Below are 13,798 nucleotides of genomic sequence, written 5' to 3' on the forward strand. Positions count from 1 at the left end.
CAGAAGAGATTAACATGTAGCTTTAATGCAACACCATTTAGTAGCTTGACAAATGGAAAATAGCACTTTTTCTGTGAATGGGAGAAACTGAGGAGCACATCTGTTGGAGGACAGAAATTTGCACATTAATGAATCAGACACTGGAGTGTAAAATAACTAAATATTGTTGCCTCTTGTTGAGCTGCTGTGCAAAGTGCTGCTGGTCATCCAGCTGTCAGATACTGAAGTAGCAGGCCTCACCTTACACTGGGAGAGTAGAGAGAAAAACCAGGAAGAGCCACTATTTGCAAAAACACTTGTTAAATAATATGGAGTAGTGGGACAAGTCCTAAAAACTTCCTGGTCATGTAGAGTGCACAAAGATGTCTTTTAAAGAATCAAAATAATGCAGGGTAAGGGTCAACAAGTTTCAATAGCCCAGGTGGAAGATAATTACCAAAACTCAACCAGAGGCACATAGTATGTTCTGAAAATACAGTTGGAAGTGCAATGGTCCCATACTTTTGCTTCAAGTAGATACCTGTAAACATGCTTTCAGGCCCTTACTAAACAAAGGTTTATTTGCACTGGACTTCATTGCTACATTTATGGCCACTTTGACCTAGCAAGATAACATGAAAGGAGATAGAACTGAATAGGCAGAAAAAATATTGTCTACTCTTCCACTAGTTAACCTCTCAACTTTTAAAGGTGCCAGTCATGGAGCAGGAGTCTACAAAATAAACTAACACCACAATTCCTTTTGAAAATTTCTAATATTGCCCACTGCTGTTCCCAATAAGAACACTGGAGTGTTTACATATTCAGTGCAAGGACAGTGAATCAGTACATTTCAAGCTATTCTAAACAAGTAGAGCTAAAATATTAACATCCAGCTCTCAATATTTCAGTAGAATATGATGTCAATACAAAGCACTAACTCTTTGGAGTAAATGCTCAGATAAACTTCACTGAATTTTAATTCCCCCTTCCTCTAAGACCAGTAATACACTAAGCCATTTAGCAATTTTTTGTTTAAATTGGATTCCCCTACATTCAGTGTACTTAAAAAAAAATGCAATTGTTACATCAAGAGCAAAGAGACTTGAAAAAATTTGTTATACCAGGTAGCTCATGCTCTAAGCCTCAGACAACCCCACTGTGTTCAACCAAATACTTTGAACAACTGCATTCATTTTGAAATCAAATATGAATCAGCATGTTTGTTCTGACCACTATAGATCTCTAAAGACATAAATGGAAAAATGTGGGATTGACTATGCTCTACTCTGTATTTGGACACTGATGATATTGGGTCTTTAAAAAAAAAAAACCATATATATATACCACTCGAGTTTAACACTGTGCTGAGCATAAAATAATTTCCAGCAACGGAGGGCAAGCTGCACTCTGAAGAAACTGCATAGCAGCAAGGGAAAAGCCTGGGATGGGGTAAACTATCAACAGAATGGAAAAAGAAATTATTAAAACCCCACACATAACACACTCACACATCCCCTATCAGCCCCAATGAGTAGTGCTCAGTCTAGAGAAATCACATAAGGTTTGAGCCCAGACAACCAGCCTGGGAAGCCTGAATGCCTAAGTACCAATGGGAAGTCTTCCCACCTATTTATTCTTGGTGTCAATTATGGAACATTGGGAACTTAGCAGTAACCAAAGGCAACACAACACGCACATATTGTGGCCTAATCATGCTCCTTTCCAACAAAGTGGAAAAAGAAGGGCCTTTTTTGTAGCTCTGTTTTTAATACAGCTTAATCAAACAGCATCTATTATGGTTTGGAATTCTCCCCCAATCTCAAATCTCCAGAAGATGTAGAATGAAAGAGTGGGAGTAATCAATGTTATCCACACAAATGACTTCACTTTAAACATGATTATCAATTTTAAGGGACATAGACACTTCAACGTTTTAGAATATCGAAGTTTATAAAAAAAAAAAAAACCCTATGTTATAAAAACTGCATTTCATCACCTAGCATATTTTCTAAACTTTGCTGTTATTTTTCCATGAATAGATTAATAATACATTAAATTAAGCCAAGGTTCTTGAAGATTGGCAATATTCTAACATTCTAATTTTTAAAAGTGTTCTAAAACCAAAAACCAAAAAAACAAAAACCAAAAAAAAACCCAACAGGTTAGTTGCTTCATGTTACACATCCAGAATCCATAGCCCATACAATAAATGCTTTCTTTCTACAGGAATGGTGGGTTTGTTTGTTTATCACAATTGCAATTAATTACTGCTAGATGCTCAAAATTTCATTGGATAGTATTTGACTGGAATCTGTTGATAGTGAAGTCTTGAGGTTTTTCTGGGTTTCAACATATAAGGTGTATCCCAGGTCCTCTCCTAGGATCACATCGAGGATAAGGGGAAAAAGGGAATCACAGATCAAGTTCTTAAATTCTTTCAATCTCTTCGTGGCTTTCTGTTTCTGGGTGATCTGTTCAAAACTTCATCTTCCTGTTGGTTGAAAAGAATTTCATAAGAAATCCATCATTATCATTAACAAAACAGTGAAATGCTTGCTAGAGTATTTAAGTGCCTAAGTGATTAAAGATTAATCTACTTTTAAGGGTCATTCAATCTAGTTAAGAAGAGAGATCATATCCTATTAATCTGAATAATACACATTATTTTTCTCTAAAGTCTGAGAGGTGAAGAATTGTCACCTGAAAGACTTCCATCATTGAATCAACGACCAATTTCAACAATGAATATTTGTATTCATAAATGATTTATGCTAGAAATACTAGGAGTCCACTGGGTCCATGCTTGAACAAAACCTTTCCAGACAGCTAGGTTCTGTGCTTGATTGTACTTGTCTGTCATTTAGCACTTAAGGGAGCATCTGGGACCAATGAAACAACACACAAAGAAATAAGCAATACAAAGGCTTTGGGCTTCTTATGCCAGGTCAGAAGAGACAAAGTAAAAAATTTTAAAGGTAAAAATTACTGTTGACTAGGGTCATCAGTAAGGGTTTCACAGAAAAAATAAGACTTCTGCTAGATTTGGACATAAGGACAGAATTTAGTCAAAACCAAGAAGGTATTAGTATGAACAAAGTCTTAAGAGCAAGAGTCTTTTATGGAACACTAAGGGGACAATGAAGCACTTAAAAGACTGGATTTATCTGTTAGGCAGTGGTAAAAGGCTGTACTATAATGACATTGGCCAGAATTTAGGACTAAGAAGTTTAAATGGAAAGAAATATAATGGAAGGAACTGAATTTTTTCATTTAGATTGAGATCAATCTTTAAAATCTTAAGAAAACTAAAGGCTTTATCTTTCATATCAATTATTGTGAAAATTGATTTTGGTATTTATACTGTAACTGTACAACCTCAAAACAAGTAAAATTGGATCCCTTCCATGACTAGTCTACTACACATATAATCTGCAGAATTCAACAGGATCTAAATGCAACTTATAAAATAACCATAATTATTTAATTTAAAGAAATGAAAATTGCTGTTACCTCCAAACTGGCTTTTACTTACCTCTGCTTTAGGTTTTCTATCTTCATCCTCTTGACTTACAGTACCTGCATCTTCTTCAGCATCACTTTTTTGCTTCTCTTCTGGTAGTGAAATTAAAGAAATTGAAACAAATTCAGTAAACATCATCAATGCTCTGCTACGAGCCTCTGTTCTGTGCCCAGACTTTAAAAGATATAAGAAGTTCAAATCAGATACAGTTCCTGCCGCCTTCATGGCACTTAGTTCAGGAGAAGGCTGAGATAAAACAAATACAACGACATTACATGACAAAATGCCATTAGGGAAATTGTAGAATAAAGGGGAGTGGGGTAAAGAGAAGTCAAGAATAAGAATTGATCAGGGAGGGAGAATATAGCAAAAGCATGGAGTGAGCAATGAGATGAGGACAAAAAAGGAGTGGTACCAGAATGAACAAGAATAAAAATGTTATTTGGCAGATAATAGGCAACCATGAAACATTTTTTTTGAGAGCAAGAAATTAATCTAGTAGCAGTTTTGAGGACAGAAAAGAAAAAGCTTAAAAACTTTTTCTTGGGAGTTTTGTTTTTTTTTAAAAATGTGTTTTCTTTTGCAGCATGGCTAATATGGAAATGTTTGTATGACTTCACATTGCCTGTCTTTTCAAGGGAAGGGAAGAGGTGGGAAAGAGAATCTGGGTATCAAATTTTGTAAAAATGAATATTATTGTCACAGACTAATAGCAAAAGCAAGAATAGGTTTAGAAGCAAAACCACATGGAATTATGACCAAAAAAACTTTTGGAAAAATCAAATATGGCATTTTATTAGCTTTTGAATTCCATTTCAATTTAAACTATTTAGTGCTACCAGTCTGAAATGTGTTCTCACCAATTTTCTCTTCAGTTTCTTCTTCATCTCTCTTATCCTTTTCCTCCTCTTTCTCCTCTTCCTCTTCCTTTACATCAGGTTGAGGAGCATCAGTCTTCTTATACTCTGCAGCACTGGGCTGTTTCTGAAACAATAAAATTCTCATAAAATTGACTGAAGGTTTACACATTCCCACATTACTAGGACAAAATCATTTAAATTATAAAGGTACTTATTAAATTGATGAGCCAGATTAGGGAAGAAACTATACAGTCCTTTTAGCCTTGTTATTTCTCCTCTTAAGTTGTCCAGGAGAATCTTCTTTTATCTTTAGCTAAGTCACCAATTTAAATTTCTTTCCAAACAATTTCCTCTAAGGAAATCCCATACCTTTCCAGAACAGCAGAAGAGGATCACAAGGAACAATGGCAGTGCCACAGTGAGAATATAAACCACCCAAAGCCATGGACGTTCCTCAGCTGCTTCAAGCATTTGTCCCATGACACCAGGCTGAAATAGAAGTAGATAGAATTCAATTTAAATTTTGGCTATCACCATACTCTATAATTCATTTATTTTTGCTGAGGCAATTGGCATCAAGTGACTTGCCTAGGGTCACACAGCTAGGGAAGCATTAAGTGTCTGAGGCCAGATTTGAACTCGGGTCCTCCAGACTTCAGGCTGGTGCTCTATCCACTGTGCCATCTAGCTGCCTCCCAACCTATAATTTAACTAGCTTGTCTCCCTCTTGGATTAAATTTCGCACTTCTACTTCACAGCACTCATTTGGTCCTCCAAAACTCAGTTCAAGCACTACCTTCTATATGAAGACTCTTCTTATTCCCAACTGCATATGTCATCTCTACCCTTTCACAAATTAACTTGTATATATTCTGTATTTTTAAAAAATGTGCTCGTTTCTCAAAATAATATCCTGGAGAGCAGGGCTTTGTATCCCAGGTGCTAAGCACAGCACACTAGAGATTCTTAAATGCTTCTTGATTGAGAAGTTCACTCAATTCTGCTTGAATCCTATAATGTCTAGTATTAAGTCTTATGTTAAAGAGAACTAGTATTCAACTTGAGCTTTTGACTTTTCCAAGTGTTAATTCACAAATCAATTTAGTTGATGGAAATTCAACAATTGAGTTTCAAGTTCTAGAAGGTCCAACTGAATTTTCCTCCATTTCCCCTCTTTTGGAAGGAACATCTGCTTTTGTGCACTTATGTCTTCTAAAAAACACAGCACAAACCTCTGCAGCCCCATCAGCAGCTTTCTTCAGACCCCACCCATCGTTGGCCCAATCATCTGCAACTCCTCGGTCTGCGCAAATAATAAAGTTGTCAAAAAAGATGTCAGAGGTCATGGACCACAGTTCCAGACCCACAGCACTGAAAGGTGTCATTTTGAAAGGTTCTAGGTCTTCAAAGAAATCTGGATTTGGAATCTTCCTGGGTTTCCAGATTCCCTATAATAAAAAACACAAGGAAATTAAATTTAAAGTTAGAACTTCTCTTTATACTCCTTGTAAAATAACCAAGGTAAATACATATAAATGAAAACCATCTTTCATCATGAAAATAAGAATTTTAAGTATTCCCAAAAAAGGAGCAAGTAACTTTATGAGATTATTAAAACAGTAACCAGTAACTTAGGAAGTAATGAATTTTCAGTGTATTTTTTTTTAATCCACCCTATCTGATTCAATCACTAGAATATGCGACAGAAAAAGAACACCAAAGTTTAACATCTTATACTTTATATATAAACTCTCAAGGGGAAATGCCTTCATTATGTGGTTTAAATGAAACAAAGTTGTCACCTAAGATCTATGTCACAAAGAAGTCATGGTTTTACTTTTAAATTTAAGATCTTATTCATTAAATCAGAACAACCCTTAAAGATATTGAAAATTTTATTTTCCATACTCAAACATTTCTCTCTTCTCAAATAATCTTACTTTTATTCCTTTGATAAAACCATTCTTTTTCTGGTAATGAAAGGAAAGCATTTCTCAAGACTCTTGTATTATGAACACATATAGTTTTAGAATTCAGAAAAATTTTAAGGTCAAATAATCAAATGTTGTTCAAATGAACAAAATTACTATATGAGAATGAATCCAAATATATTTTATTTGCCTAAAAGCTGCTCAGCAAGTATATATCTCTTTTTAATCTATTATTTGATAATGTTTAAATTCAGTTTAAGGAAGGTAGCTTTTAAATGAGAATTTAAAACAATTTTATACATAGTCTAATTTGATCCTCATATTGACTATAATGTATGCCCTGATAGAAATCTTCCTGATTTTTAAGTAAAAAAAGAAAATAAAGGCCAGAAGACGTGACAGGACTTGCCCAGTTCTGAATGATTGGGTAGAATAAGAATCCAGACCTCCCGATTTCTAGTCCAGAGCTAAGCTACAAAGTTGAGGCATCACTGCCATCTGGTGGTAGCATTCCTAAACAAACAGTATGGGTTTCAAAGGAAGAAGGGGACAAATCTGTTCTGTAGTTGTAAATTATAAAGTGTTATGTCATAGTCTAAGTGGATAAGATTTAAAACCTCAACTATGTCTCTGCAATAACATGAAATTCTGCTTCATCTTGAACTTTGAATACTCTCAGAATCAATGAAAGCCACACAGCATTTCTCAACAAAATAACCATCTTCCAAGTCCCTAAGACAAAAGGAATAAAACCAATATGAGACCAACCTGGTAGTTAGGATTGTCAATCATAGGAGCTTTCCATTTGCCTTTGTAATTGGGATTGTCGATAGTAGGTCTTTGCCAGACACCACAACCAGGGGCTGACTCACATTTTGGGTTTGCAATTTGGGGAGCTTCCCACTCTCCATCCATATCTTCATCCCTAGAGATAAAATTTTAGTATTTTAAATATATTCTGCCTCATGTGGAGTACTCAAAGCTTTTGCACAAGACTGTTTAAAAAATAACCTAACTTTCTTTATAGTGCTGCATTGCTTCAAGTTTAAACATACTCTTCTAATGACATTCTCAATCCCAGAAAAATTTAAGAATTGTTTTAAAAAATAAAAGGGAAAAAAGAAAAAAAAAAAAAAAGAAAGGAATAGGGAATAGAAGTTTAGACCTACCAGTCCTCTGGTTTCTCTGCATCTGGGTCAGATACATATTCAGGCTCATCATCCAACCAGCCTTCAGGTTTTGTAGCATCCTCATCTGGAATCTTAGCAGGAGCAGACTCATCCCTTAAAAGGGGGTTTGGGAGTGAGGTGGAAGGAGAAACACATATAAGATTACTTAATATAGTATTAGTATCATGCTCTACCCAAATCTACTGATACCATTTTTCTCGAAATCCCCTGTAAATAAAGCAGTACAAAATTATACTCAATTTAAAGATAAGGAAGCTAACTCAGGCACAGGGAAGTTAAATTTATACAGTTAAGTTATCAAGGACAGGATTTTATTCCAGCTCTCCCGATTCTAAATTGAGCATTCCTTCTAGGACACCAAGTAATTTTTTTTAAAGCTATATTCAAGGAAAGAATACAATAGGAGAAAATCAAGTGTGTCCTTTATGAGCTTTTCTGCCCTGACCCATCCTAGACTACTCAAATTTTCTTAACACTTGATCCTGACCTTCTCACAATCCATTTGTATAATTCTTATTTGTATAGTCACCATCTTTGTAGTTCTTCATCTCATCTTGTATGGTCTATTTCAATAGTTTCCTTCTTGATTTCCCAGACTCAAATCTTTTCTTAATCCAATCCTTCATATAGCCCCTAAAAATGACTTTCCTATATAGCTTCCATGTCACTAACAATTCCATCTGCTCCCTATTACTTGTCTGGTCTTTTAAAAGCCCTTTACAGTATGGGTCCAATTTATCTTTTCAGTCTCATTATATACTCTGCTCAAAGAAACCCACCTGAGTCTAAGCAAACTGCCTTTCTATCTGTTCACATCATGCTAATCCCTCATGCCTCTAAAAGTTCTTTGTCCTCATATAATACCTAACTTCCTTCAAGATTTAACCGAAGTATTCCCTTCTACATGGAACCTCTTTCCTATCCTGCCAAATCAAGTACCCTCCTCATTCTTTTGTCAGCTTTGTTTGTATACTTGGTGTACACGTGTTACTATATAGAAATCATTTATAAATGCTTCATATCACCCTCCTTCCTGAGAATATACTCTTTTTTTTTGCACTAAGGCAGTTGGGGTTAAGTGATTTGCCCAGGGTCACACAGTTAGGAAGTGTTAAGTGTCTGAGACCACATTTGAACTCAGGTCCTCCTGACTTCAGGGCTGGTGCACTGTGCCATCTAGCTGCCCCTCACATATACTCTTATAGAGAATAACTTTGTTTTTTTTTTTTTGCATCTAGCAGACTACCCTGAAAATCATAAATATTTGTTAAGTAACCTAAACATTCATGTTCTTTATATAAAGCTAATCAGAACAGATAAAAAAGCTTTATTGATATAATCTAGTTTTGCTTAGTTTCTCTAAAAATATAATTCCAAAGCCAGTAAAATATAAATGATTGTAGCCACTCTATTCCTACTTTGCTACTGAATTAGCTAAGTGACCTTCAACAACTCCCATCTTTTGGGGAGCCAGTTTCCCAATGTGCAAGATGGAGGTGTTCAAAGAGTCCTTAAAAATATTTGTAGCAGCAATTTTTGCGGTGGCAAAGAATTGGAAAATGAGGGGACGCCCATTAATTGGAGAATGGCTCAACAAGTTATGGCATATGAATGTAATGGAATACTACTGTTCTTTAAGAAATGATGAGCAGACTGATCTCTGAAAAACCTAGAATTACATGAACTGATGCTGAGTAAAGTGAGCAGAAGCAGAACATTGTACACAGTAATAGCAATATTATGTGATAATCAAGTATGATTCTTAGCTCTTTTCAGCAATTTAGTGATCCAAAACAATTCCAAAAGACTGATGGAAAAGGTTGACTACATCCAGAGAAAGAATTATGGAATGAATACAGATTGAACCATACTATTTTCACTTTTTCCCTTCTTTCTCATGGATGTTTTCTTTTGTTCTGATTCTTCTTTCACAACATGATTAAGAGAGAAATATGTTTAACCTAATTGTACAAGTATAACCTATGAGGTTGCCTGCTGTCGTAGGGATGGCCAAAGGAAGAGAGGGAGAGAGAAAAATTTAATTCAATATCTTTATAAAAATGAATGTTAAAAATTATCTTTATGTGTAATTGGGAAAAGATTAGGAAAAAAAGAAATTCAAATCACAGAATTCTTTTTTTAAATCATGAATTTACACAACAAAAGTTCCCATTTTATATTCAAGTATTTATTATAATCAAAACTGACTATCCTAGGAGTTAAAAAAAAAAGTTTCAAGTCACAAAGCCCTCACTCACCAGTCATCTGGTTTGACAGCATCAGGATCTGGTATCTTGGGCCTTTCATCCCAGTCCTCAGGTTTCTGGTCATTTGGGTCCTCGATTTCCCGGGGAGGATTCACAGGAGGTGTCATATCATTCAGTAGGTTCCCACTATTCACAACTGTTTGATCAACTAATATTTCAAAGCTATTATCTGGATTCAAGACTATGAAGAAAAATTATAGAAAAATATTATGTAAGAGGAATTTTGCCTTTTCTAACACTTCCAACCACTGCTCAAAATATAATAGTCCTTATTGCTACTGCTTCCCTCTTAAACAAAAGGACTTTATCACTGAAGTATCTATTAAACATTTATATACCGTGCAAGACCTGATCAATACAAAACTTGTACAAGTGTTTATCCAACAGAAAATCTAAAGAATGGAGGATGGCTTATATTCTACCTCTCTCACACTACCAACACAACACAAACTTACTCTCCAAGGCAAGAGGAGGGAATTTTTAAGTCAATATAGCTCTAGAGGGAAAAAGTATCTAAGTTTTGACTGCACTACTCATCTTCTTAATGTTAAATTAAGTAATGGCAAAAAAAAAAAAAAAAATTTTTGTTTTAAAACAGTGGGAAAAATACTCTTGCATATTTCTATCACGTAAGTAACCACATTCAATTTGCCATAACATTATTTGAAAACCAACAACAACAAAATTTAAGAGAAATTAAGGTGAAGTCTAAGGAATTAAAGTCAATTAAGAATTAAGATATGGAAGTTAAAGTGGCAAAATGGATAATGCGCTGAATCTGTAAGTCAAGACTCATCTTCCCAAGTTCAAATCTGGCCTTAGACATGGCTTAGTTGTGAATGCATGAATATATATTCATGTACATAAATATTACACAAAAATGTAATTCTATTACTTAGCTCTGGGCAAGTCACTTAATCTTGTCTGCCTCAGTTTCCTCATCTGAAATAGCAAAGCACTCTAGCATCTTTGCCAAGAAAACCTCAAACAAGGTTACAAAAGAGTTGGACATCACTGAAAAATCAAATGGACAACAAAAGAATAAGACAGGTCACCTAGTGCTCTCTTGAAAAAATTCATTTTGGGACAAGAAGTTTGTTCTTCAAAAGCTTAAAATCTAACCTGTACTTGCTATTCTGAATTTTCAGTGCTAAGACAACTGTTGTTTTATCTCTAAAAAATACAAACATACCATGATTTCTCCCCTCAAGCTACTGACCATTCGATTCTATCAAATAAACTTAATTAAAGGAAAACAACAGCAGCAATGTCAATATAGACTTCTTACTCCCTTGTTAGGTGGCTCTCATCTAAGAAAATTTCTGATACTCCCACTAGACTCAGTCTCATGGCTATTACCTAATGTATACAGATGTGTTTTCTTATCAGTAAAGTAGGCCTTCAGATCTGTGTCTGGTCTCTTAGCATGTTTTTCTTCAAAGATGCCTGTCTTTGGATTTTTATGCCGGAAGATGAAGTGCAGTTTATAATCCTCTCCACATTTATCAGGACCAAACATAATCGTGTAAGGGGTCTTGTCATGGAACTGATCCTTTAGAGACAAAAGCAAATTAATTATGAAGGATTATATTATAATTTAAGTGCCTACCCTTCCCTTTATTCAATTTACTATTCTGTTCTTTAAACCTCAATTTGTGTTGTCAAAGATGCAAAGGAAAGGAAATGGAGGACAAGACCAAAAAGTTAGTGGGTGAGTCTTTAACATATTTCCAAAGTCACCTCCAACCCAAAGATGCAAAGCAATCAACAACGATTACACAAGCAACTGTATGTAACAAAATGTTAAAGCCATTCTAACTGGAAAGAAACATAGAAAAAAACCTTAGACATCCATATTAGCAGAGAGGTCACCATTTCTTTCCTCCTAATGCTTAAAACATTTGTTTCACTCAAAGAGGGAAGTCATAAATTGTTTTAAAAAATAGTTATGAAGTTAGCATTCTCATGTGACTTAAAATATTTCCTAACCCTAGAAATTCTGGAAGGAAAAAAACCCAACGAAAAACTTTCCCATCAAGTTACAGGAAATGAAAAATACCTACCAGATTCAATTCTGGGGTTCTTGAAAGCAATTTCACATAGGCACCACCACATTCTATTCCATTTTGAAAATTTACCTCATACCTGATTTAAAATAGAAAACCAGAAGACTACATAAACATTTTTTTTTTTTTTTGGGATAGAGAAAAGGAGGTAATTTTGAAATTAGATTCTTTGTCCTCTCTAGCGTTAGCAGTTTGGAAAAAAAAATTGTTCCTTTTGCTGGCAACAAGTGAATCTCACAAATCATCTCACAAATATATGCTGCTAGTTATAGGATGATGTTTAACAACACAACCCTAGCTCTATACGTATGGAGGAGAAAGTCTCAAAGCTCACAAATTCAGCAGTCTCACAGGAAAAGACATAAAAAAAGCACTCTAACTTGAATACTAATAATACAATTTTGGAGAGGCATCGTGACATGGAAGATAGAGGGTTACAAAGTGCCATTAAACTCTCCATACCCTTTGACCCAACAGTGTTTCTCCTGGGCTTATATCCCAAAAAGATCTTTAAGGAGGGAAAAGGACGACCCACATGTGCAAAAATGTTTGTAGCAGCCCTTTTTGTATTGGCAAGGAACTGGAAACTGAGTGGATGCCCATCAGTTGGAGAATGGCTGAATAAGTTATAGTATATGAATGTTAGTGGATCACAACATAGTATTTTCATCTTTTTTGTTGTTTGCTTGCTTTTCTCATTTAAAAAAAATTTTTTTTGATCTGATTTTTCTTGTACAGCATAATTGTGGATATATGTATAGAAAAACTGTACATTTGACATATATTGGATTGCTTGCTATGTAGAGGAATGTGGGGAGGAGGGAGAAAAAATTGGAACATAGGGTCTTTGCATGCATTTTGAAGATTAAAAGCTATTATTAATTTTTTTTAATCTTAACAAATGGGGGATAGGGGGAAGATAGAGGGTCAGTTGTAGTGTAATAAAGTCTTGGAGGTTCAAATCTAGTCTGATTATATCCAGTTGCTTAAATGCTCACTGCTCCAGGAATCTAAAATTAAGCCAGAGAACATATGCTCATTTATACCAGTAGAGAGGATTTTCTACACTAATAAATACTCCTCCAAAAGTAAAAAAAAAAAAAAAAAAAAAAAAAATATATATATATATATATAAATCCTTTATTATTCCATGAATTAATTTTATTTTTATACCCCTCAAATACTTATTTTAGTGCTCTATATCAGACTTTTTAATCCTATTTTTGGGAAGAGTAGGAAAGGCCAATTAAGAGTTTAAATGTGAAAACCCATAAGAATAAAACGAGCATTTCTAAAATGTACAATTTTTAAGTCAAAGATTTTAAAGTATCTCCCTCTCCAACCTACACCTCCAACATCAATCAAGTTAGTTTTCACTTACTGAACGATGAGGGGCTTATTGTCAAATATAAAAGGTTTGTTCAGCCTCACAGAGATGGCATGATGTTTGGCTCGTGACAGCAACACAAGCCCTTTATCGCCAGGAAGTTTAGATTCCTTCATTTCTTCCACTTCCCATTTACCTGCAAGACAAAACATGCATTTCCTTGAATTTAAGGATTCCTAGTCATGTTATTTCTTCTGAATAATAGAATCTAAACTCCAAGGACATTTTGGAGTACACCTATCCTAATTAATAGGCATGATGAAATGCAAAGAGGACTGGCTTTAAAATGGGGGTAAAGGGAGAGAAGAAGGGGGAAGGATGGAAAGGGATCTGGGTTCAAATGTTTCTTCAGCTACTTGTCAGTGATAGACAAGTCATATGACCTGACTCTCAGTTTGCTTATCTGTAAAATAGACAATTGGACTGAATGCCTTCTAAGATCCCTTTCCAACTCTAAATCCTTTGGACTTTCTCATTTTACAAAGGAGGCTGTAATACATTCTATTAAGAGATCATAAGATTTTTGACATCACATGCTACAAAAATAAGCTTTGAGTTTTATGCTTTTAAACTAGCAATGGCTCATTCTACCACA

The 13,798-nt window shown here is 34.9% G+C and overlaps 1 protein-coding gene across 3 annotated transcripts in view; it reads right to left on the minus strand.

Moving 5' to 3' along the window:
- Positions 1 to 13,798, minus strand: part of CANX (calnexin) — a 25,822-nt gene continuing 12,024 nt past the window's right edge. For all 3 annotated transcript variants that reach the window (XM_031953838.1, XM_031953836.1, XM_031953839.1), the window contains exons 5-15: positions 13,198 to 13,339; positions 11,814 to 11,895; positions 11,110 to 11,302; positions 9,742 to 9,931; positions 7,463 to 7,576; positions 7,062 to 7,218; positions 5,595 to 5,810; positions 4,732 to 4,851; positions 4,363 to 4,486; positions 3,515 to 3,594; positions 1 to 2,473 (exon numbers count right to left, since the gene is read on the minus strand). In XM_031953838.1, the coding sequence (XP_031809698.1) occupies positions 2,420 to 2,473; positions 3,515 to 3,594; positions 4,363 to 4,486; positions 4,732 to 4,851; positions 5,595 to 5,810; positions 7,062 to 7,218; positions 7,463 to 7,576; positions 9,742 to 9,931; positions 11,110 to 11,302; positions 11,814 to 11,895; positions 13,198 to 13,339 (1,472 nt within the window). In that variant the 3' untranslated portion in view covers positions 1 to 2,419. The remainder of the gene's footprint in view (positions 2,474 to 3,514; positions 3,595 to 4,362; positions 4,487 to 4,731; positions 4,852 to 5,594; positions 5,811 to 7,061; positions 7,219 to 7,462; positions 7,577 to 9,741; positions 9,932 to 11,109; positions 11,303 to 11,813; positions 11,896 to 13,197; positions 13,340 to 13,798) is intronic.

The sequence above is a fragment of the Sarcophilus harrisii genome, chromosome 2 (genome assembly GCF_902635505.1).
Source record: "Sarcophilus harrisii chromosome 2, mSarHar1.11, whole genome shotgun sequence".
Taxonomy (NCBI): Eukaryota; Metazoa; Chordata; class Mammalia; order Dasyuromorphia; family Dasyuridae; genus Sarcophilus; species Sarcophilus harrisii.